Below are 26,074 nucleotides of genomic sequence, written 5' to 3'. Positions count from 1 at the left end.
CTTGACCTTTTTGGAATGTGTACATATGCAGTGCAACCAAATATTTTCAAGGGTAATTTAGAATTAATTCGAGATTCTAGAAATACCTTTTTCAAGCACTCCAAAGGAGTGGTATACTGCAAAATTTTTGTAGGCATCCTATTGATTAGATATGAAGCAGTTAGTATGGCATCCCCCCATAAGTATTTTGGAATATTCATGTAAAACATCATAGCCCGTGCTACTTCTAACAAGTGTCTATTTTTACGTTCAGTTATTCCATTATGTTCAGGGGTATCAGAACACGAGGATTGATGTAAAATTCCTTTCTCATTTGAAAAGGTTTCCAAAACTTTATTAAAGTACTCAGTCCAATTATCATATCTTAAAATACTGATTTTTGTTTGAAATTAGTTTTCAATCATTCTGTAAAATTCTTTAAAAATCATTTCTACTTCAAATTTTTCCCTCATTAAATATACCCAACAAAGACGTGTATGGTCGTCTATAAAGGCCACAAACCATTTTTTTCCTGAAATTGTGGTTACTTTTGAAGGTCCCCAAACATCACTATGAAAAAGATAAAATGGTTTTGATGCATAGTAGGGTTTTGGAATGTAAGTTTTACGTTGGCTCTTTGCCAATAAACAACTCTTACATTGAAATGATAAAGGATCAACCTTTTGAAATAACATTGGAAATAAATGTTTTAAATAAGAGAAACTAGAATGACCTAATCTACAATGCCAAACCATTATTTGATCACAAACAAAAAGAGAACTAATACTACTTAGTCCTTGAGCAATTCTATTACTAGGTAAATTATCCTCGAAATAATAGAGACCATTGATCATCCTAGCACTGCCAATCGTCTTCCCTGAGCTCCAGTCCTGAAAAATACAATGGGATTCATAGAAGATAACACAACAATTAGAATCTCTAGATAATTTGCTAACAGACAAGAGGTTACAAGTAAGTTTAGGAACATGGAGAACAGATTTAAGATCTATTCCCTCAGAGATTTTTATTAGACCTTTTCCTGGAATAGGTGAGAAATTACCATCAACTATTCTAACCTTTTTATTTCCAGGACACGGTGAATAGGATTCAAACATGTTTGAGGAATTGGTCATGTGATTGGATGCTCCAGAATTGATTATCCATAGAGTAGATTTAAAACGACGAGATAGAGCATATAATTCATTACCTGTGTGTGCCACAGAAACACTAGGAGTACCAGATGTCGAGTTGGATTTCAGTAGTGCAAGAAGATGCTCCTTTTGCTTAGTGGTGAAGGGGCTAGTCTCAACCTCATTAGCAGTAGGAATAATAGCTCGGCCTAGTTTGTCACCTGTTTTTCCTTTCCAATTCACAGATTTCCCATGGATTTTCCAACAGTTCTCATAGGTATGGCAAGGCTTGTTGCAAAAATCACACCAAACCCGTGGTCTTTCATCTGATTTGCGCTAAAACATAGCGGCTTTATTATAGCCTCCACCCGTGGTAACCAAGGTTGAACTTTCGATAGCAACTCCAGGTCCCTTCTTGCCCAGCATCACATTTCTCCGACTCTCTTCTCTTCTAAGTTCTGAAAAAACTTCACCAATTGAAGGCAGGGGTTGTCTTCCAATGATTCTCCCCCTTACCTCATCAAACTCGACAAGGCCAGCCAAGAACTTGAAGATCCAATTGTCTTCCATGGTCTTCTTATGATGACGTCCATCCTCGGCAGATTTCCACTCATAGGTGTTGAAGAGGTCAAGGTCTTGCCAGATCCACTTCAAGGAGTTGAAGTACTTTGTTACGTTGTCCTCCCCTTGTCGTATCTCACCGAGTTTGAGGGTTAATTCAAAGATCTGTGATTGATTCCCTAGATCAAAATATATCTGATTTAAATTCTCCCAAAGCTCTTGTGCTGTTGGATAGCACATGTAATTAGAGCTAATTTCTTCTTCCATAGAATTCACAAGCCATGTCATCACCATGGAATTCTCAGCATCCCATATAGCATAGTTCGGATCATCCACTGCAGGAGCCTTCTTTTCACCCGTCAAGTAGCCCATCTTTCCACGTCCTCTGATGTACATCCGAACTGATTGAAACTATCTCAGAAAGTTGTCACCATTCAAGTGAATCGTGGTGATTTGGACAGAGTGAGATTCCAAGGTGGTAGGTCTGATTTTTGAAGAATCAATGATGATGGGATTGTTCAAAGAAGGTTGAGGAACAGTAGTGGACTCGTTTGAAATATCCGACATGGTTTCAAAGAGAACGGGGATTGAAAGAGAGGAAGGAGGAGGGTTTCGGCAAGCAAATTGCTAGCTCTGATACCAAGTTGAAAAATAGGGTTTCACGGGAATAATAATCTTTCATTGAGATTTTTTTTTTTATAGAGTTTACAGCATATACAAATCTTTCAAATTAGGAAACTAAATCACTGATCAAAGGGAAAGAATTACTCCTAACAATTACTTTCCTAAAAATACAAAGATTGATAACTAATAGCTAATTTACAACTTTACAAAGTTATTTCTTTCCATATCAGTTTCGGTTTTCCAACAACACATGACCTAAGGTAGAGAGGTATCTAGTCAATTTCTTTATCTCTAGTCAATTCCTTATCCCTATCTCCTTTTCTTTCTCCAAACCTTGCCTTGTCCTTTCCAGCCAAAAAGCCTTCTAAAATCTCTCTATCTTTAGCATTTACCACCATCCTACTCAAAACATCCATAGCAATAGTGCAGAGAAAAGGGGAAAAAGGGACGCCATGTCTTAAGCCTTTGGATGCTTTAGTCCAACATTTTGCACCCCTATTCACTAGAATGACAAAACTCGCAAAAGATAAACATCCTTGAATCCACTAACTCCACTTTGGATTCAAGCCTTTCCTCTCTAAAGCATGATCGAAAAAGTCCCACTTCACATGATCATAAGCTTTTTCAAAATCTATCTTAAAGACAACTCTTAATTTTTTAGAATAGCTTATTTTGTCTACCACTTTATTTTCCACTAGAACAACATATAGGATTTGCCTACCTTGAACAAAAGCACCTTGTGACGAATGGATAGTCTCATGCAAAATCTTACAAAGGCTAAAAAGAAATCACTTTGGCTATGACCTTCTAGAGACCAATAGTCAAAAACTTAAGTGACTAAAATCAGCCACTATGGAAATCTGATTTCTCTCGAGGACTATAGCAATGAAAGTAGCATTGGTTTTCTTATTAATAACCTCACTATTGTGGAATTCCAAGAGAACCTTCATCAAATCCTCTGTGATGGTGCCCCGTCAGTCTTGGTAGGACGCTAAGGTAAAACCGTTAGAGCTGGAGTTTTTTTCTATCCATTTGGAAAATTGCTTCCCAAGTTTCTTCTTTGGAAAAAAGAGCACTCCAACTATTTGACACTCTTCTTAGATATTGGAGACCAATCCAACCCATCTATTCTCCTGGAATCCTCATCAAATTTGTTATAAAGATTGCTAAAGAACCTTGAAATCTCCTCAAAAGTCCTCTGTCCATTTTACAACCTTAACCTTTCCATAGACTCAAGGGATTTAATAAATTTCTTCTTCCTCCCACCAGTAGCCTCCTTTTGGAAATACTTGGAATTGTAATCCTCTTCCTTGATCCACTTTGCCTGAGCTCTCTGTCTTCAATGTACCTTTTCTCTTAGCAATAATTCCTCTAGTTTAATAATTTTAGAACTACTTAATGTTGCTAATTCATCTGTCAATGCACCTTCCCCTTCACAAGAATCTACCAAGGCAATATCTTTCAAGATAACATCCTTCTTTTCTTTTATATCCCCAAAGATTTCCTTACTCCAAATCACCCCCCACCAATCTTTAACCTTTTCCTTAAAATCAATGTGGGATAACCACATATTTTCAAATCTAAATGGACTTGTGCCCCATTTGGAAGGATTGGAGTCAAGAACAATTGGGCAATGACCAAAAATTGATCTTGGTAGAAACTCTTGAAGGTAGTGGGGAAAGTTAAAATCCCAATCATTTAAGAAAATGAATCTATCTAACCTCATACAAATAGGGGCATCTTGTAAGAGGGGGATCTATTAACACACAATCCCTATTAAAGCTATCGATTTTTTTAGATATCTTGCTAATGATGTTCAGCTTGTTGGGAACCCCATACTACTCCATCCCTAAGCCCTGGATAAAGTAGGATGCATGCAATCTAGTCCTAAGCTTCTCTGAGTCTAACACAACGAAAAACTTGCCATCAAAACTCATTTTTAAATATAGATGTAAAAACAACAAGTTTATACCCATGATTTGAATGTTCTTAGATAGAATCCAATTCGATGATGATGTCGTGGGCATTGTAGATCTCATCTACCTAAGGATCTTCCACCTGATCCTCCTTTCATAGATCTTGGCATAAGAGAAGGGTGGACTTTTCTTTATCTCTTGAGGGTGGTTAGGTTTTCTTTCTTTCTCTTTGGAAGACGATGACAAAAATTAAAGCCTTAAACCCCCAAGGGGGTTTATATAGGTTTCCCTATGGGCTTAAGCGACTTGAGTCCAACTTGGGCTTAGGTCACCTAATCCAACCTATTCAAGTCTTAATTAATTAATTAGCCCTATTGGGTTTCAATTAGGTAATTAGCCAAATTCAGAAAGACCATTTATAAGATTTAGTGCAATTTTGCATTTTTATTAACATGCCCTTATGCACACTTATGAACTACAAACTCAAAATCCGTTAAATAAACTTGCAACATGAATTAGAAGTTCAAACAAGGATCATTGAGACCTATAGGAAAATATTGGCTCTCTTATAATCTAATTCTAAAGTTAACTCAACATTCTACTAAAGAGAATTAATTTCACTCTAATAGCCTATGGTACAATGAGGCAAAGCTTGGATCTGTAACCTACTATTCATTGCATGCAGACTTCTCATGAACTGATGTCCATAATCTAATGAGGTAAGTGCTATCATCCTCTTAAGATTACCTCTCAAATCCTTGAGTTATACATCTTATTATGCGATCAATTGACATACTCTAGCTCACAAAGAGCTTATGTTAAATTCCACTCATGGGATTACTATAACCATAGTTTTCCTGATTAGATATCTTTAGGATCACCCAAGAGGATACCTTGTCTCAATCCTATCATGGTGCCTCTATTGAGAATACTTGTTACCACCAACTTTTATCAACAGTAACCCAATCTATAGGGAATATATGATCACTTTAGGGTCAAAACCTCCTATTGACTTTAGTACAACTTTAATGTCTTCTCAAGGTTAAGAGCTTATTGTCACAAGATGCTTCAAATGACCCTCTCCATGGGCTTATATAGGAGGAGGGAAGCTTCTGGAGACTCCTGGAGCCATCTACACTAAGACATTGATGGGAAGAGTGTGGAAGGTTCTAGAGATGCCTAGAGATGTCCACACATCTCTACACTATGGTGGAAGGCATGAGAGGAGTCCAAGGCTTTCTAGAGAATTGTAGAGATCTCTTGTATATTCTTGTACATAGGGTTGTACATAGATTAGTGTAGGGAGTTTTAGAATATTCTTGATTTGTAAGGAACCCTCCAAGGTTCCAGAGAGTTCCATTGGTGCCTATAAATAGGTGAGGCCCTCATTTGGCCAAGGCACCACCCAAATCACTTCTTAACCAAGCAAGTGAGCTTCCAAGCACTTGTAAAGGCTTTCTTGAGTTAATAAGAGCATTCATTCTTTAAAGAGTTGCCTACTAAGCTTCTTAAGCTTTTGAGTCGCGAGTGTCTTAGCCTAGCAAGCCAAGCATTGGGGAGCAAGGCTGACTTAGCAAGATCAAGCGTCTTGACTTGCCTAAGTGCCGCACGAGCTTAGTGAACGACTAAGTCCGTGACATTATGCAGTACAATAACTTGGTGAATCATAACTACCTTATAGCTAATGTCATCATTCACCATTGATCTTGTTTAATATGTAACCATACACTTTAGTGTATTCACCATAGGAAAGTCATCTCGATGACCAAGACAAGTCATCACTCCAATTAGGAGGTAGTGCATTACAGTCTTTGCTAGATTGCCCAAATCCATGAATCGACTGTGAATTGCTTATCATTTTGCAAGGATCTCATGACTTATATCTTCTGTGCAACTTCTAATGCCCCAAAGTCATGTACAATGCAAGTGAATGGATGTGAATGCTAAAACAAACAATTAATGCAAAATCCAAAACACTTCAAGAGTCCCCTCTATAGGGAAACCTGGATATTTCCATTCACATGCCCTGGATCATATTGGGTGCATGCAATCTATTCCTAGGGCTCTATAGATCTATCGACAACGGAAATCATAGCATTCAAAACTAGATCTAGAGGTTAAGGTGATTATACCTGTGATCTGAATGTTCCCCAGATCAATTCTAATCCAATGAAGAAACTCTATCGGCATTATAGATCTTGTAGACCTAGCATTCTTCTATCCAATTACTCTTTTCACAACTCTTAGCACAAGAGAAGAGTGGTCTTCTCTCTAGAGAGGGAGACTAAGGTTTATATAGGCTTTCTTATGAGCTTAAGTGACTTGAGCCCAACTTGGGCTTGAGTCACTTAATTAAGGTCATTTAGATGCTAATTAATTAATTAGCCTAACATAAAAAAACAATTCATAAGATCTAATGCAACTTTGTGTTTTTGCAAAAATGCTCTTATGCATAGATATGAATTACAAACTCATAATTCCCATAAAAACTATGCCACGATGAATCAGGAGCTCAAATAGGGTCCATTGGGACCCATAGGAAAATACTAGCTTCCTCATATCCAAATTCTAAAGTTGATTCAACATCCCATTACAAAGAGTGAATTGTATTTTAGTATCCTATGATATTAGAACGAAACAAAACTCGAGTCCGTGATCTACTATCCACTATATGTAGACTTCCTGTGAACTAGTGTTTGTAATCTAATGAGGTATGTGCTATCATTCTTTTAAGATTACCTCTTTAACCCTCGAGTTACAAATAGTCCTATTATGTGATCAACTGACATACTTTAGCTCACAAAGAGTATATGTCAAATTCTACTAGGGAATTATTAAGGTCATAGTTTTCCTTATCATATATCCTTAGGATCATTCAAGGGGACACACTGTCTCAAACCTATGAAATATTATGGTGCTTCTATCAATAATAATTGTTGTCACTAGCCTCTATCAACGGTGATCCAATCCATAGGGAATATGTGATTATCTTAGAATCTCACCCATAAATCAAAGTCATTGATGACTTTAGCACAAACTTAATATCTTCTCAAGGTTTAGAATCCATGCAATATAGTAGTTTGGTGAATCATAACTACCTAATAGCTAACTCTTTGCAATGAATGAGGCTTATACCCATAAAGGCTAAGAGGGAGTTAACCTTGTCTATTTTGGTAGGAGTAAGTCCCATGATGTGAAAACCACCTAAACAAGGGCAAATGGGGTTCATGGTCTGATCTTCTAGATGGAATAAGGACTACTTAGAAGAAGTTGGTGAGGGATTAGAGACCACAACATTTTCTGGCATAGGGACAAACTTATCTCTAATAGATGCACCACTCACAAACGTGAAACAACCAATTGGGAAAGGAGGGTGAACACCAATGCCCTTTGAGAGCAAAATTTGGAGATAGACATCATGTAGGGTGGGGGCATAGGGAGAAGAAAGAAAGGTGGGAGATGGGAAAGAAAATGGAGATGAAGAAGAGAGGGAAAAGGAAAGAGGATCAGACCTATGCTACGTCAGATCAACCTCACCCATTCCACCAAGGTTCATACTACTTGTTGAGACATTAAGAAAGGAAGGTTGCACTTGGACAACTACTTGAATAGGCTCTCCCAAGTCCTCATCAAAAGGATCAAACACCAGGGATTCATCTACACTACTAAAACTTTATGGGTTTTGTCAAAGTCAAGGAGACCACAAGTTGTTTTACAAACTATCATCAGTAATGAAATTTACTGTTTTGATTGTTTATGTGGATGGCATAATTGTCACAGGTGATGATCAAGAAGAAATATATAGGTTGAAATCACTTCTTGCTAAGGAGTTTGAAATCAAAGATCTTGGTAATCTTCAGTATTTCCTTAGAATGGAGGTGGTAAGGTCTAAAGAGTGCATCTCAGTTACTTAAAGGAAGTCTACACTCGATCTCTTGAAGGAAACTGACATGACAGGTTGCAAACCAACCGAAACACCTGTGGATTCAAGCCATAGGCTAGGAGCCGAGCTTGGACGTGTTCTAGTTGACAAAGGAAGATATCAACGATTGGTTGAAAGATTGATATGGCTCTCTCACATTTAACCAGATATTGCTTATGTTGTTAGCATTGTAAATCAATTCATGCATTCATCCTTAGAATGTCGCATGGAAGCAGTACTATGAATATTGAGACACTTGAAGGCTACCCCAAGAAATGCCTAATCCTCAAAAAGAATGGTGAGCTACTTGTAAAGGCCTATACAGATGTGGACTAGGTTGGGTCAATCAAGGATCGAAGATCAACCATAGGTTACTACATGTTTATTGGGGGGCAATTTTGTCACTTGGAGAAGCAAGAAGCAAAATGTTGTGGCTAGATCAAGTGTGGAGGCAGAACATAAAGCTATGACACTAGGCATTTGTGAAGTTTAATGGACTCAAGGTCTACTCAAAGAACTTGGATTAGAACTCGATGAACCAACAAAGATTTGTTGTGACAACAAGGATGCCATTAGCATTGTCCACAATCTAGTTCAACATGAGAGAACAAAACACATTGAAATGGATCGAGACTTCATCAAAGAGAAAATTGAATCCGGGCAAATCACAACACCCTTTGTACCTATAGGGTAATAACTTGCAGATGTTTTCAGAAAGGGGTTGTCAAGTACCACACTTGATTTCATGGTGAGCAAGCTGGGAATACAGAACGTGTATGCACTAGTTTGAGTGGGGCTGTTAGAAAATGTGGACTTTTAGGAATAGGAAATCAGGGAATTTGTTCCCTTCCATTTGAGAACAGGAAATCAGGGAATTTATTCCCTTCCAGCTCATATATATCAACTCTACAATGTAGAATATTATAGTTGGTGTTTTTCTTAGCGTAGAACTATAGGACTTAGTTTCCTTTTTTCTAATTATATTCTCTAGTTTCCTGTTTTTAGTCTAGAAGGTAGTTTATTAATTGTAGTCAATTTTCTTATCAAATAATAAGAAATTCTGATTTCCAACTTTCAAGCTACCACACCTTTCAGAGGCTAAGGGCAAGGGATTGAGGTTCATGGGTTTAAGCCTTTAATTCACCTTCTTAAACATAATTGTTGGGTTAGGGCTTAGGGAAGCAACTTGGGCTTGAGTCTCTTGTGTCCTATGAACTGGGCTGCAAGGTCTGGTGATGAAAGAAAGTGGATGGGCTGCATCATTAGAGGCCTTATTACCAGCCAAGCCTTTGGGCTTAATAATCAAGACTTGGACCAACTGATAAAGTAGAAGCCCACGAGAAAGGCCAATGTCTGAAATGACCTGGTTAAAAGGCCTCATTTGGCTGGATTCAAATTTTGAATTGGGTGCTTTCCAACTGTCTACCACACAGAACCATTGCACACCATATGTCCTTCTTGGGGCTCGAATCCTGACCCTTCTTTCTCTATGGACCTCCTGATTCTCACCATGTGTTTGTCTACTCATAAAACTAACTCGGTGAGATGACTCAGCCACAAACCTGTCTTCATCTTCTCCATCCCCGGCAATTGAGAGAAGTACTGAGAATCTGAATCCTCCATCAGAAAATTCCATAAATGCATTCATCCAAGACTTCGTTACATGCAACTTTGTTATTTGCATAAACGCAGCTGTTGAAGTGCTTTGTAGTGTATTTAATTTCATATTAGGTGCTTAAACATAGAAGATGTTTGAGAAGTAAATCTATGGTTGGGATGCTTTTGTATAAGAGCTTTCAGGAGGATGTTTCATATTTGTGTATTAAATAGAATCCTCTTCTTTACGATATCTTTTCAAAAAGAACCACTTTACTAAAAGTTACAATTTTGACAAATGGGCCTGTGATTCCTAAAGGAAGGCCTAATAAAACTGGGGTCAAATGTTTATCTTATCAGCAGCTAGCTAATTCTGGTTGACATGATGTTTAGCATGCATGAAATCAGGTGTTTTTTATGTTTATAGATACCTCCACATGTTTTTTTTTTTCATTTTTATATTTATTTTCCTGACCAGTCTTCTTTGGAGGAAGACAAGAGGATGAGGAGGGAACTAATAACCAAGATGTAGGCACTGGAGTTATTGTGACAACTGAAAGTCTGATGTCCATCTTCTTTTGTTATTATTACCTCTTGAAACCACTATAGTTTATACATCATGATGTATGAAAAACAACAAAAGGCTTAAATGTAGTACAAACAGTAAAGTTGTCATCTTCCTATGTGCATATGTCTCTGACATGTAGCCTGACAGTGCTTTGGCATGGTTTAATTTGGTTCCTCTTGCTGCATCTATATGTCTTGTTTGATACTGCTCTTGTTTTCTGGATTTCAGCTCTTTCTTTTTTCTTTTTTATTTTCTATATTTGCTGTACGAAAATGTTGTCTTCCTACTTATTTCTGCACTGTGTTCTGTTTTCAGGGGGAATTAGTAAAACGTTTCGCCAATGATCAAAACAAAATAACATGTGGTAAGCTTATTTTCATTACATTTTTTTATTATTATTACATTGTTTTCTACACCAGAAGATTCTTCGAAATTCTGGAACTAAAAATTTTAAAACTCGTGTGTGTGTGTGCTTGTGCAAAACATTTATATCTATTTGTTTTTAGGTAAACAGCTAAAATTGGTCGCAAGGGGTTAGCTTGGGGTTGTGGGGGTTTCTAGGTTCATGTCTCAATACGGACCAAAAAGAGGGGAAAAAAGCAATGTTACCTGTTCAAGAGAAAAAAAAAAAAAAGAACTGTATGTTTTTTTTAATTTATAAAGAAGATATTTGAAAATCGAAAGGAAGTTATGCTAAAAAAGTTTGAAATTTGAAGGTTATCCAAATGAAGTAAACCTTTTTGAATTTAGTTGCACAGGTGCATGGGAACATAGATTCATAATGGTTGTAAATTGGTTGGATTAGATGAAGGTTTCATCGGTAATAGATCAAAAAGTATTAGTCGCCTGGAGTTTGGCAAAAATCCTGATCTATTTTAGTTGTGTTATGGCTACTGCAAAGAAAATAAAAAATAAATCCTGTGATTTGCTCAAAGTCGTGGTTTCTAAGGAGAATGACCTATTTCTTTATGAAAAATTCTAAGATTTTTCTTCTTGTCAATTCCTTTTTTCTTTCTTTCCTTTTCCTTTTTTGTTTTTTTTTTTTTTTTTGAAAAATAAAACTAGTATGAATTGGTGTCTGGATGAGAACTGTCAGTAAGGAAAGCAAGAGGAAGGGATTTTTAGTAAATCCTAAATTTTATTTCCACCTGAATATTTAAATTGCCACTGAAGTGGGAGGTTTTTGTTAAATTAGTTAGGGAAATTGTTATCTTACCCACGAAGGTGGGGAGATTATATCTTTTCTCTTACATAGACAAATTATATTTATAAATCTTGTTTTTTCTTTTTCTTTTTTTTGATGAGAAACAACAGTATAGTATATTAAGGTAAGTAAAATAAGTACAAAAAATGATGAGAGATCCTCCAAACAGTACACAAAAAGAAAGCAAAAACCTGCAACTTCAAGAATCTATACAACTATGATGTTCCACAAATTATGTCCCATGTGGGAATGTATAAAAATAATCTATCCTTACTAGCCCTTACACTTGGAACTGCACACCAACATCCAATCAATTTGGTTCAAATTAAAGGGAAACACCCTTAAAAGTTGTGGTGCAAGAGGCCCACAAGGAGACTAAGAAATGAATTGTGTCCCAAAGATCCTCTGAAGTTGAAGTTCTCGCCCTGTCCTAAAAAATCCTTACATTTCTTTCCTGCCACACAACCCTCATCAGAGCAAGATAAGCAAACTGCCACAATTATATTTATAAATTCATGTGTAGTAGATGTATCTATTAAAATCCTTCTTTCAGAAGAAAGTCACTTTTATTTGGTATCTGAGCTATAATCTTGTCTTTACATGCTGAAAGTTTGAAAATATTGAGTTAATTTTTTCTTCAATACTATGTCTTTAATCTTTTCAATGGTCTAATGTCCTGATTCTTTTTTATTGATTCTTTCGGCCATTCTTAAAATCAGGCACAATATGGTGTTCTGACTTTTGTTGCTCAATTACCTTTTTTTCTATTTTCCCAACATTCTGATGGGTGATTCTGTTTATTGTAGACCCAGAAATGCAACTGATGATTGACTCACATATATCTAAAGGTCATGCTATGTTTAGTGTTTTGCTGCTGGTAGGTTTGGTTTATCTCTTGCACTTGTTGAAGGATATTACAAACTTGATACTTTTATCCTCTTTCTGATATGTAGTATGTTCAGTCACTTTCTAACTAGTTTAAAATGTTAGTTTATAGGAAAATGGTGCTTCCTGAAATTTAATATGCTTATTGGAAGATATTTTCTTGACATCATTTAGGGGGAAACTCCAATATAGGTACATTCCTAATAGTTTTACCAACTGTACCACTTCAGTTTAGACTCATAATTGAAGTTTTGTTTGCTATTCTATCCTCCCACTAGTATGAACATGGCTGAATGTTCTCTCTAGGTTGAGTTTTGGTTGGCGAACAAACTGACATATATTGAAGTTTCAAAAAAATTAATATAAAATAATAAACTGCCTCATTGAGTGTGTTTGCCTATGTTAAGCTGCCCCTGTATGCTTTGTATGAGATTCCAATTAGCTAATTTAGCTGAAATTTTCATTTTAATTTATTTGATCACTTGATTTTGGCCACTTAGCCCCTTTGTACCCTCTGTCTAGCCAACTATTTTGATAATTAACTTGTTATTTGCCCATGCTTAATTCCAAAGAGGGGTAGATCTTTTCTCTAATTGTGTCTTTTGGTTTTTATCTTTATATTTGATTGGTTGCAAGTGGTAGACAACTTGGTAACAGTTGAAGATTATTACAACTGTAATATACAACTGTGGAAGATATACAACCATGTATACTGTGAAAAGAGAGAAAAGGGAGAATCCCTAATTTTTGTTATTGAAAAACTGTTAATAATACACGTTGGACTTGGGTATATATATACATGTTAGTGGGACCCACAATACAATAAGGAAAGAAAAGGAAAAGAAAAAGTAAATAACCTAAATAACTGTACACTATTTAACACTCCCCCTCAAGCTGGAGTATATATGTTATATGCACCAAGTTTGTTACAAATGTATTTAATTCTAGGACCTCTAAGAGATTTAGTAAAAATATCTGCTAGTTGATCATTTGAATTGACAAAACTAGTCGCCACACATCCTGATGCGATCTTCTCTCTAATGAAGTGACAGTTAACTTCAATGTGTTTGGTCCTTTCATGGAAGATTGGATTTGATGCAATATGCAAAGTGGTTTGGTTGTCACAGATGAGCTTCATCTGTTCATCCTTTCCAAATCTCAACTCCCGAAGAAGATGCGTCAGTCATATGAGTTCACATGTTGCCAGAGTCATAACTCGATACTCGGCTTCAGCACTAGATCTGGTCACTACATCTTGTTTCTTACTCTTTCAGGATATTAGGTTACCTCCAATAAAAACACAATACCCGGAAGTGGAATGCCTATTTGTGGGTGAGCCAGCCCAATCTGCATCTGTGTAACCAACAATCTAGGTATGACCTTTGTTCTCATACAACACACCTTGGCCTGGTGTGCTTTTGATATATCGAAGAATGCGGATTACAGCATCCAAATGGCTATCACATGGTGATTGTAGGAATTGACTAACAACACTTACAGGAAAAGAATGTCTGGACGAGTAATGGTGAGGTAGTTCAGTTTACCTACAAGTCGTCGATATCTCCTACGATCTCCTAAAAGCTCCCCCTGTCCTGGTATAAGTTTGACATTTGGATCTATAGGAGTGTTTACCGGTTTACAGTCTAACATACCTGTTTCTTCCAAGATGTCTAAAGCATACTTCCTTGGGGAAAGAACCACACCGGAACTGGATTGAGCTATCTCAATCCCTAAGAAATACTTGAGTTTCCCCAAGTCTTTAGTCTGAAAGTGGGTGAAAAGGTGTTGCTTTAGTTTCTAAATACCATTCTGATCATTGCCTATAATAACGATGTCGTCCACATAAACTACCAGATAAATACACTGTCCCGAAGAGTTATGATGATAGAAAACGGAATGGTTTGCTGTACTGCGGAACATGCCAAACCCCTGAACAACAGAACTAAAACGGCTAAACCATGCTCGAGGAGATTGTTTCAAGCCATATAGAGAATGGCGTAACCTGCACACTAAACCAGACTCCCCCTGAGCAACAAAACCAGGTGGTTGCTCCATATAAACTTCCTTAGCAAGATCCCCATGAAGGAAAGCATTTTTAATATCTAACTGATAAAGAGGCCAAGAACGCATAGCAGCTATGGAGAGCAATAGACAAACAGAAGCTATCTTGGCAACAGGAGAGAAAGTGTCACCATAATCAGAACCATAAACCTGAGTATAGCCTTTAGCAACTAAGCAGGCCTTAAGGCAATCAATTTGACCATCAGGGCCAACCTTAACTGTGTAGACCCAATGACAACCAACTGTAGATTTACTAGAGGGTAAAACAACAAGGTCCCAAGTGTCATTGGAGTGTAAAGCAGTCATTTCATCTACCATTGCCTGTCGCCAGCCTTGATGGGAAAGAGCCTCAGGGGTGCTCTTGGGAAGAGAAACAGAAGATATAGCAAAAACAAATGCAGAATAGGGTGAAGATAATCGATGGTAAATCAAAAAATTGTAAATGGGATGAGGATTACGAGTAGATCGATTACCTTTCCGAAGAGTAATGGGTAAGTCAGCAGAAAGAGGCAGAGCCGGGGCAAGAGAAGCCAAAGGGATAGGAAGTGAGTCAACAGGTACCTCGGCCAAAGGAGGAACAGCGACACGATGACGGCGATGATAAACCTGAAGTGGGCGAGAAGGCACTGCATCAGGTGGGGAGATAATGGGAAGGGGTAAGACTTCACAAACAGGAAGAGACTCAGAGGTGGAGAAGAACGGTGAGTCCTCAAAGAAAGTGACATCAGCGGAGAGAAAGTAGCAATGAGTCTCAAATGAATAACAACGATAACCCTTTTGAAGTCTGGAATATTCCAAGAAGATGCATTTTGTGGCTTTGGCAGAAAGTTTGTCCTGTCCAGAAGTGAGAATATGAACAAAGCAAGTACAACCAAAAACACAAGGAGGAAGGAAATAAAGTGGTTGGTCAGGGAAAAGAAGGGAATGAGGAATCTGATCGTGTAATATAGATGAGGGCATACGATTAATCAAATAACATGTTGTAAGAACAACGTCCCCCCAAAAACAAAAAGGAACATTACTATGGAGAAGGAGAGTACGAGCTGTCTCAACAAGATGTCGATTCTTACGTTCAACTACCCCATTTTGTTGAGTATGAGTACAAGAAGACTGATGAAGGATCCCATGTTAGGACATAAATGAAGTAAATGGTGCAGAAAAATATTCCCTAGCATTGTCACTGTGTAACACACGAATAGAAATATTGAACTGGGTTTGGATTTCAGCATAAAATTTCTAGAAAATAGAGAATAACTCAGCTCGATTTTTTATTAAAAATAACCAAATACATCGAGAATAGTCATCAATGAAAGTGACAAAATACTAAAATCCTAAAGTAGACGCGGTCCGACAAGGACCCCAAACATTAGTGTGGACAAGTTCAAAAGGAGACTTTGCCCGATTATTCAAACGCTTTGGGAACGAGACACGAGTATGTTTCCCAAAGCTGACAGGACTCACACGCAAGCGACGACAAAGATGAAAAACGAGGGACCATTTTCTGGAACTTGGATAGACTAGGGTGGCCCAGGCGACTGTGGATGAGGAGGGGAGCATCAGTGGAAATGCAAACTACAGGAGTTGAAGGCGAGATGAGGTGATAGAGGCCTTGAGACTCACGTCCTATGCCAATCGTCTTCCCCGTACTCCGGTCCTGCAAGGTCACAAATTTATCAAAGAAAGTGATAGAACAGTTAAGAGTGCGAGTTATTTTGCTGATGGAAATAAGATTAAAAGGACACTCAAGGGCATAAAGGACAGAATGGAGAGGTAGGGAAGGGAGAGGATGAGCTAAACCAAAACCTTTAGCCATAGTTTGGGAACCATTAGCTAAAGTAACAGTAGGTAAGGCAGAGGTAGTAGTAATAGAAGAGAAAAGATCCTTATTACCAGATATGTGATCAAAAGTGCCAGAATCTAGAATCCAAGGTCCAAGAGAAGATGTGTGGGTAAGACAAGCAGAAATATTACCAGTCTGGGCAACAGAAGCAACAGAAGCTGACTTGGTGGCCTAATAGCGGAGATAGTCATCATACTCACTGTCAGTGAGGGAAATACCCTGAGATGTGAAGGAACTGGGAGGCTGAGGCAGCTGAGGATCAGATGACTGGGCCACGTGGACAGTACGAGGAGGCTGCCCATGTAACTGATAACACCGATCACAAGTGCAACCAAGCTTATTACAATAGGTGCAATGAGGACGTTGGCCTCTACCTCGGTTACCACTGCGTCCTCCTCGAGAGTTAGTTTGAGAAACTAACACAAAAGAATATGAAGTGTTATCAAATGGCAAAGTCTGAGTGGAGGAGATACGGAGGAGGCGAACAAACACATCATCCAAGGATGGAACAGAGGAACTGCCAAGAATCTGATCGCGGACGGTCTCAAGATCTGGACGGAGGCCAATAAGCGTAAGAACCATGAAGAACTTGTCAGTCTGTGTTCGTTGATCCCCAACATCAGTAGTAAGAGGCATCACGGTCAAGAATTCCTCCTTAAGAGAGACAATCTGGCCAATATAAGTAGATAGATCCATGTCTTCTTGTCTGATATTGACAATAGAAGAAGCCACCTTATAAAAACGTTGGATATCATTCGTGTATAGCCCTTTTGCCTGATTCCAAAATTTAAAGCATGTTTTGTAAGCCCGAAGATGAAGCAGAATCTTAGGATCAACTGATTGCCATAACACACTACATAACTGAGCATCTATCTTCCTCCATTGTACTCTGTCAACCTCATGGATATCCGCCTCCTGCATAACCAGGTGATTCTCATAACCTTGACCCATAACCAAAGCTCCACAGAGGTAGACCAAGACAAATAATTTTCACTGCCAACCAATTTCTCCGAAGTAATCATAGGAGATGCAAATATGACAGAGGAAAAAATGGAACTTTAAATACCCATATCTACTTATCTGGAGAACAAAATATGTTTGGATCAAAGAGAGCCCTAATACGGTTTCAGATCGCGGCTGAAAGAAGAAAAACCGAGGATCCGCGGACGTGAGAGACCAAATAGTAAAGAAAAAACAAATGTGGCACTGTTGGAAGGGTAGAAGAACACTTCCTAAGACACGTGCAAGGGTCGGGGTGGAGAGGAAGTCACCGGAGGTCGCCGGAAAGGCTGTTTAGAGGGCCGACGGAGACAAAAAAAAAAAAAAAAAAAAAAAAAAAAAAAACCCCAAAAAATGCACTTTCAGGGCTCGGATGGCACAAGCACAGATGGAGGGTGGCTAGACGGCATCGGGCGAGGCAAGAGGTGGAAGCACGTGGCCGGAAAGTGCTCCACGCGCCGGCGTGTGAGGTTCAGGCCGTCGGAGAAGAAACGCGCGTGGCTGAGAATCTCCCTTCGGTGCTTTGACAAAATTTGAAGATCTCCTTGCGCACCTAATGGTATGGTCGGTGTCGGAAAAGGACTTCGCCGGAAAAAGTCGCCGGTGGTGAGGGTTTTCTAACGGTGATATGGTTGATCAGAAAGCTTTAGGAGATGGGAAAGGTGACCGGAATGAAACACGGTCACTAAAAGGTTTCCCAGAATTGATTCACGGATAAACCGGAAATAATTAGGTTTTTTTTTTTTCTCCCTAGGCTCTGATACCATGTGAAAAGAGAGAAAATGGAGAATCCCTAATTTTTGTTATTGAAAAACTGTTAATAATACACGTTGGACTTGGATATATATATACATGTTAGTGGAACTCACAATACAATAAGGAAAGAAAAGGAAAAGGAAAAGTAAATAACCTAAATAACTGTACAATATCTAACATATACAGTCGTAATATATGGTTGTGTGTTTTTGTACCGCTATATGCATATCTATGTATGTAGATTTATGTATATTTGTGTATATAATCCTTGATTTGTAGGGATCTTTAATAGGGTAGTTTCCAATTCTTTCCTTATTCTTTCTTTTCTTTGTTGTATATATTTTTAAGGTTGTAAACTTTTAAATATGAATGAGAAATGCAATTTTTATCCACATGTTATCAGACCCGAATTAGGCTGCTTGGGATTTTTTCTTTTCAGCCTTCATTGTTGAGTTGTAGTACCTGTTTTCCTTTGTTTTTTGAATCCTAGTTTGACGGCCTTCATTGCCATTTCAAAGGCACTCTACTATATTTTTCTCTAAAATTATTTATGAATTCTACCCACCATATTTGAGATTGTTGACAACACCAACATTGCCCAAACTCAAGTAACTGACGGCATGAATCCTTCATCAATGGCTGATTTGTCCAAAACAATGAACTAGGACACTATTTGGTGTACCTACTACAAGAAGCTGAGATGTGGAAATCCAGAAGGTACATCTATACCGCCAGTTGTACTGCATACAATTGTTTCTTATTCTAATTTTATTTCCTGATTTTATGAAAGACTCTCTCCTAAAATTAAGGATTAGATTTTTTTTTTTTCTAAGGCAAAGGACCTTAGTCATTCATGTATAAATATCGATGCAAGAATCACTTTGGAAGTAGAGTGAAAAATAAGGGAAGTTTTTTTTCTCTCTAATTTCTTCATGGTATTAGAGCTAATTCTGAACTATTCAATCTGTCTATGACCAAATACGGAATGGCCACCAAGAAGGACTCTTTAACCTTAGAAGTCACCTCCACTCAAGAAACCTTTACCCAACATTTGAGAAGTTGTCTCAGAAGTGCGTCAAGAAGAAAGTAGAATGAAAGTCATGTTGAGGTCACAAACCAACCAACCTGTGACCAAGGGTTCAGCCTTAGCGGCTTGGGGTCCTCCCAATCTAATGACAATTGACCAAGAAAAGGGAGACCTGGGTGTGATCATTGCCGAAAACCAGGTCACACCAAGGACACATGCTAGAAAATCCATGGGAAACCAGGGGCTTGGAAGTCATTACGTCCTCAAAATCATAAAGAAAGTTGAGGACACCATGTTACCATTGAAAACAACCCAAAACCACACAATTCCAATCCGTTCAATAAAGAGCAATTGGAATTGTTACAATAAATATTTAGCCAATGCCCACAAGGGGTAAATTCCTCTAGTTCTATCATCAAGTTCGGATCCTTAGCTTAAAAAGGTAATTTTCTTGTTGCCCTGAAAGAAAAAAAGGAAAATTTGAGTCCTTGGATTGTTGACTTGGGAGCTTCTATTCACATGACTGGAGGTGCTATAATTTTTCAAAACTATACACCTTGTTCTAGGGATTATATGGTTTGTATAGCTGATGGTTCTCTCTGAAAGGTGGTTGGTACAGGTTATGTTGCCATCTCTAAGGACGTAACTCTTGACTCTGTTCTTTTGGTTCCAATCTTGGATTGCAATCTTTTGTTCATTAGTAAACTCACTTAAGAAAAGAACTATGTTACTAAATTTTTCCAAAACCATTATGTCTTTCAGGATTGGAATTCGGGGAAGACAATTGATAACGCTAAGGTGTGTTCAGGACTCTATATCTTCAAGGTGACTAATTATATTGAAAGACAACCTCAACCGACAATTAGTGAAAAACTCTCTTTTTGTCTTTAGTTCTAATAAAGATAGTGATGTTATGTTATGTTATGACACTATCATCTAGGACATCCTAGTTTCTTATATCTCAAAAAACTCTTTCCATCATTATTCACTAAAAGTTCGGATGGTTTTTAGTGTGAAATATGTCAATTATCCAAGCATGTTTGCAAACCCTATCCAATTCAACCATACGAACCATCTCATCCTTTTTCCATGGTACATAGTGATGTTTCGGGGCCATCTAAGATAAAGAACATAACAGAGAATAGATGGTTTGTCTTCTTTGTAGATGATCATACTAGAATTTCTTGGATATTCCTAATGAAAGAAAAATCATAAGTGGGTCAAATTTTCAAAAAAATTTATAACATGATCTAGACGCAATTCCATGCCAAAATACAAGTGTTGAAAACTGATAATGCAAGAGATTGTTTCAATTCTATCATGGGAGAATTCTTATTAAAAAAAAAGTATATTTCATCTAAGTTCTTACATTGATACTCCTCAACTAAATGGGACAGTCGAGAGAAAGAATTGACACTTATTAGAAGTTGCAAGGGCCCTTATGCTCTCTTCCCATGTCCTAAGGAATTTTTGGGGAGAAGTTGTACTTACAGCAGCCTATCTCATAAATAGAATGTCTTCTTGTGTCTTGAGTTTCCAAACTCCATGCAAAGTCTTTCTCAAATCATACCCTAGGACTCGACTCATTTCCTCCATTCCACTGAAGGTATTTGGTTACTAAGCCTTTGTTTACATTCCCCAACAACATCGAAGTAAGCTTGATCCAAGGCCACTAATTGTTACTCTCCCATCACAAAAAAGTTCTACACCTCCATGGATGTGACATTCTTTGAAAATCAGTCCTATTACTCCAAAACCAATATTCAGGGAAAGAACAGAATTCAGGAATACCGGTTTTGGGAAACAGAAACCATGTTCAAACCTCAAACACTTGAGTCTATTATTGCTCACAACTCTAATCCTATCTCTCCTACTCTAAGTCTCCTGCTCCAAACTATTGAATCCGTAGATGCTAAGCCAAGTACTCTTCTTCGCCCAAACCAATCTTAGATTGTCGATAACAAGGAGTTCATTGTCTACTCAAGGAAAAAGAAGAAGTCTTAAGAAGATATAAAGCAACGAACACATCCCGAGCTAGTACATGAAATTGAACTGAATTCAGTCCCAAAAGAGACAAACTCAGGTAACATTGATTCTAATCCTAATGAGCCAGAAGACGATGAGCTCAATTTTCCAATTGCCAAAATGAGAGTAAGATCTTGCACAAATCATTTGATTTATAACTTTATCTCCTATAAGAATTTGGCATCAAGTTATTGGGCTTCTGTTACTAGTCTTACGGATATTTGGATTCCCACCAATATCCAGAAAGCCCTATAAATACCTGAATGAAAGACAACCATTGAGGAAAAGATCCAAACTCTTGAAAAGAATGGGACATGGGAACATGCTAAACTTCCAAAAGGAAAGAATTTGATCGAGAGTAAGTGGATCTTCACAGTCAGGTACAAAGCAAATGGGAGTGTTGCTAGGTACAAGCTCAGCTAGCTGTTAAGGGATTTGTCCTATGGAATTGACTACCATGAAACCTTTGCTCCAATTGTCAAATTGAACACAATTCGTGTTCTGTCGTTGTTAGTTGTTAACCAAGATTAGCCTCTTCATCAACTAGACATCAAAAATGCTTTCCTCAATGGTGACTTAGAAGAAGTGTACATAGAAATTCCTTCAGGTCTTAAGACTGAGACAAACATTAACAAAGTCTGCAGGCTAAAAAAATCCCTTTATGGTCTCAAGCAATCTCCTTAAGCTTGGTTTGATTGTTTTAGTCTGACCCCACAATATTTGCAAAACACACCGCTGAGGGAAGAATTGTCATTATCATTGTTTATATGGATGACATAATTCTGGATATCATGATGAAGAAATAGGCAAGTTTGAGAGTCTTCTTGCCTATGAGTTCAAAATTAAAGACGTGGGGAATCTTAAATATTTTCTTGGGATGAAAATTGCTAGATCAAAAATGGGTATTGCAGTCTCCCAACGTAAGTATGTCCTAGACTTGCTAAAGGAGATTAGAATGCTTAATTGTAAGCTTGCAAACATACCCATGGACTATACTAAACTAGGAACAATAAAAGGAAGTGCTCCAATGAATAAAGAGAAATATCAAAGACTTGTGGAGAAACTCATCTATCTGTCTCACACAAGACCGGACATTACTTTTTCAATTAGCGTGGTTAGCCATATCATGAACAATCTAATTGAGGAACATACGAAAGTTGTGTATTGTATTCTAAGATATCTCAAAATGACTCCATGAAAGGGAGACTATTTCAAAAGAACATAGAACAGAAACATTGAAATTTTTTTAGATGCAGACTAGGTTGGCTCCATAATTGACTGAAGATCAACCTCAGGATATTGCACCTATGTATGGGGGAATCTGGTTACTTGGTGAAGCAAGAAACAATCTATTGTAGCTTAAAGCAGTGCAAAAGCAAAATTTAGAGCTATGACACATGGAATTTTTTAAGGAATGTGGTTAAAAGATTCTATGAAGATGTTCTATGACAATCAAACTGCCATAAGTATTGTTTAGAACCCGGTTCATCATGATTAGATAAAACACGTGGAAATATATTGTCATTTTATTAAGGAGAAGATAGAAGAAGGGGCGATTTTGTTGGTTTACACCCCAACAACTCTCCAAACAGTAGACATTCTTACCAAGGTGCTTTCTAGAGCCAACTCTGAAGACTTGAGATCCAAGTCAGGAATGATCAACATCTACAACCCAACTTGAGGGGGAGTGTGGAAATCCGAAAGGTATAGCTATATTGCCATTTGTATCACCAGTTGTACCGCTAGTTGTACCACATACAATTGTTTCCTATTTTAATTTTGTTTCCTGATTTTATGAGAGACTTTCTCCTAAAATCAAAGATTAGATTTTTGTTTTTATGAGGTAGAGGACCTTAGTCATTCATGTATAAATATCGATGCAAGAATTACTTTGGAAGTAGAGTGAAAAATAAGAGAAGTTTTTTTTCCCCTCAAATTTCTTCACGAGACGCATATGGGACTAGTGCTAGAAACTCTATGGAAAGCCTCTCTTGTAAAATTATTTCTGAATTCTACGAACCATGTCTAAGATTGTTGACAACACCAACATTGCCCAAACTCAAGTGACTAACAGCATGAATCCTCCATCAATGGTTGATTTGTCCAAAACAACGAACAAGGACACTATTTGATGTACCTCCTACAAGAAGTCGAGACACATATGGGACTAGTGCTGAAAACTCTATGGAAAGCCTCAAACTTCAAGTAAAGATTACGGTTTCAAGGGTGTATAACAGAGAACTCAAACACACTTCACCAACTCTCAGATTAATGAAAACCCTTTACAAGAGAGGGTGAATTCTCATGGCAGTGAACATGCTAAGCTTAACAAGGAAGAGATTGAGAAATTGAAGAATCTCTTAGGAACCCTTGAGAGTCCTAGTGGTGCTTGCTCTCTCACTTAGTTAAGTAAGCATTCCCTATCTCTTGCTTTTAGTGTCTTGAATATGCCTTTCCTAAGCTTTTAGGTCATTGACTTAGGAGCTACAGATTATATGACTCATTCCTCACAAAAGTTCAGCACCTATAGCCGATGTCCTAGTAATAACAAAATAGCCATTGTTGATAGCTCTCTAGCCACTGTGGTTGGTCAGGGGGAAATTCACTTGAATAAATCCTTAGTTTTGAAAAATGTGCTACATGTACCTAAGCTTTCCATCAATCTTGGTTTCATTCATTTGACTTACCGAAGAATTGAATTGTCATGTGATTTTGTATCCCTCTCATTGTGTATTTCAAGAATAGGTTATAGGAAAGGCGATTGAACATGCTAGGGAAAATGATAGACTTTACTATTTTGAGTTGTCGTTTGGTCAAAATAGGAAAGAATCAGGTACCCTTATAAGACTGAGTTTTGAGGTTTAAAAGTTCAAGGGAAATTTTTTCAAAATACTTCCTAAACTTTATAACGTTTATCGATCTTGTTCCAAAAGTTTTTGGTTGTGCTTCTTTTGTCCATGTCTATGCTCATAATAAAGATAAACTAGATCCAAGAGCAATTAAGTGCATTTTTGTGGGGTATTCTTAAACTGAAAAATGTTACAAATGTTATCATCCACCCACTTGACAATTTTATGTCTCTTCCAATGTATCCTTTGTTGAAACTACTTCAATCATCTTCATCTTCAAGGGGAGATATCATTCATGGAAGATACTAATATAGGAGATTTGTTTTCACTTGACTTGCCCCCATCTGTGTCTAAACCCTCATAATCACAATCATCCGTGTCTGAGTCTATGTCCAACCACTCACAAATTCCTAAACTTACAAGTCCTAACTCTAGAAGTCCACCTTTAGGGAAACAAGTTCCCAGTTCTTCAAGGCTAACTTTGGTTTATTCAAGGAAGAAAGCAACCATCATTGAACCTGTGCAGGTCCAAGGTTCAAAGCTAACTACTTCATGTGAGGTAAATGATCCTTCTTCTCCTGAAATTTCTCCTTATTTTGTTGATATTAGTGATCTAAATCTGTCCATTGCAATTACAGAAGGCACAAGAACTTGTACTTAGCACTCTTTATATCCACTTTTCCATTTTGTGTCCTATGACAAATTGTCATCATCTCATAGAAATTTTCTCACTAGCCTAAACACCATAGTCATACCTAAGACCTCATTTGAGGCACTAAATAGTAATGAGTGGAAACAAAGTATGAGGGCCGAGATGGAAGCACTTGAAAAGAATCGGACTTGGGATGTGGTTGAATTATCAAGAGAGAAGAGTCCAGTAGGGTGCAAATGGGTGTTCACAGCATAGTACAAGGTGGATGGTTCTTTTGAGAGATAAAAAGTTAGACTCATTGCCAAGAGTGTTGGGATGTGATTAAGGAGGATCTAGTGAGGGTGTTCTTAGAATTCCATAAAAGCGGGTAATTAATTAGAGCACCAATGTTTATAGTTCTAGTGCCCAAAAAGAGTCAAACCAAAAAGATTTCCTACTTTAGACCTATTAGCTTGATTACAGGTTTGTATAAAGTCATAGCCGAAGTCTTATCAGGGCAGTTATGAGATGTCCTTCGTGAAACCATCCATCTGACACAAGGAGCTTTTGTTTAGGGGAGGCTAATATTGGATGCAATGTTGATAGCCAATGAAATAGTAGATGAGAAAAGATGCTTCGGAGAGGAAGGGGTAGTTCAAAATTAATTTTGAAAAGGCTTATGATCATGTCAATTGGGGTTTTCTAAACCATGTATTGGAAAGGAAGGGGTTTAGTCCTAGATAGAGGACTTGGATGAGAGGTTGTTTGTCATCGATGACTTTTGCAATCCTAATGAATGAAAAGCCCAAAGGTTGGGTCAAAGCATCTAGAGGACCAAGACAAGGAGATCCAATGTCCCATTTTCTCTTTATCATTGTAGTTGATGTGTTATAGGATGATGTTGAGAGTTGAAGAGACTAGATTGTTGGTTGGCTTCATTATAGGAAGGGGTAGAGCTAGATTGTCCCATTTGCAATTTGTAAATGACACCATCTTTTCTAGAGCCTGTTTGGAAGAATTGCAAACTCTTAAGATTATTTTGTTAGTGTTTAGGCAGATATTTGGACTTAATTCTGACCTAGCTCCTTTGCTCCCTACTAATTTTGTTTGGAAATCTCAAGTCCCTCTTAAGGTTAAGTCCTTTGCTTAGTTAGTGGCACACAAGAAGGTAAACACCAATGACATGCTACAACTGAGAAGATCCTACAAAACCTTTAATCCTGATGTTTGTATATTGTGTATGGAGGGTGGAGAATCAGTAAATCATCCTTTTTTACGTTGCTCTTTGACTTGGGGGTTGTGGCATAGATTATTTAGATTGGCTAAGCGGGAATGGGTTCCTCTTAAGAGTAGTTATGACATGATGACCATTGCATATAAGGGATTGGGAAGTTCGAGTAGAGGCTTGGTATTGTGGCAAATTGCTTGTCTAGCTTTGATTTAGGTTGTGGTGGGAAAGAAATGTCAAGATTTTTAAGGAAAAGGCGAGGACTCAAAAGGT

The 26,074-nt window shown here is 37.7% G+C and overlaps 1 protein-coding gene across 4 annotated transcripts in view; it reads left to right on the top strand.

Moving 5' to 3' along the window:
• Positions 1–26,074, top strand: part of LOC117931640 — a 133,507-nt gene that overhangs the window by 101,996 nt on the left and 5,437 nt on the right. For 3 of the 4 annotated variants that reach the window (XM_034852636.1, XM_034852635.1, XM_034852634.1), the window contains exons 16-17: positions 10,612–10,660; positions 12,307–12,377. In XM_034852636.1, coding sequence (XP_034708527.1) covers positions 10,612–10,660; positions 12,307–12,377 — 120 coding nt within the window. Of the gene's footprint in view, positions 1–10,611; positions 10,661–12,306; positions 12,378–18,616; positions 18,722–26,074 lie in introns of those variants that run through there. The other variant, XM_034852637.1, reaches the window with a different exon arrangement.

The sequence above is a fragment of the Vitis riparia genome, chromosome 15, assembly GCF_004353265.1.
Source record: "Vitis riparia cultivar Riparia Gloire de Montpellier isolate 1030 chromosome 15, EGFV_Vit.rip_1.0, whole genome shotgun sequence".
NCBI lineage: Eukaryota > Viridiplantae > Streptophyta > Magnoliopsida > Vitales > Vitaceae > Vitis > Vitis riparia.
Note: the sequence above shows the minus strand (reverse complement) of the source record. Positions and strands in the feature narration are given on the sequence as shown.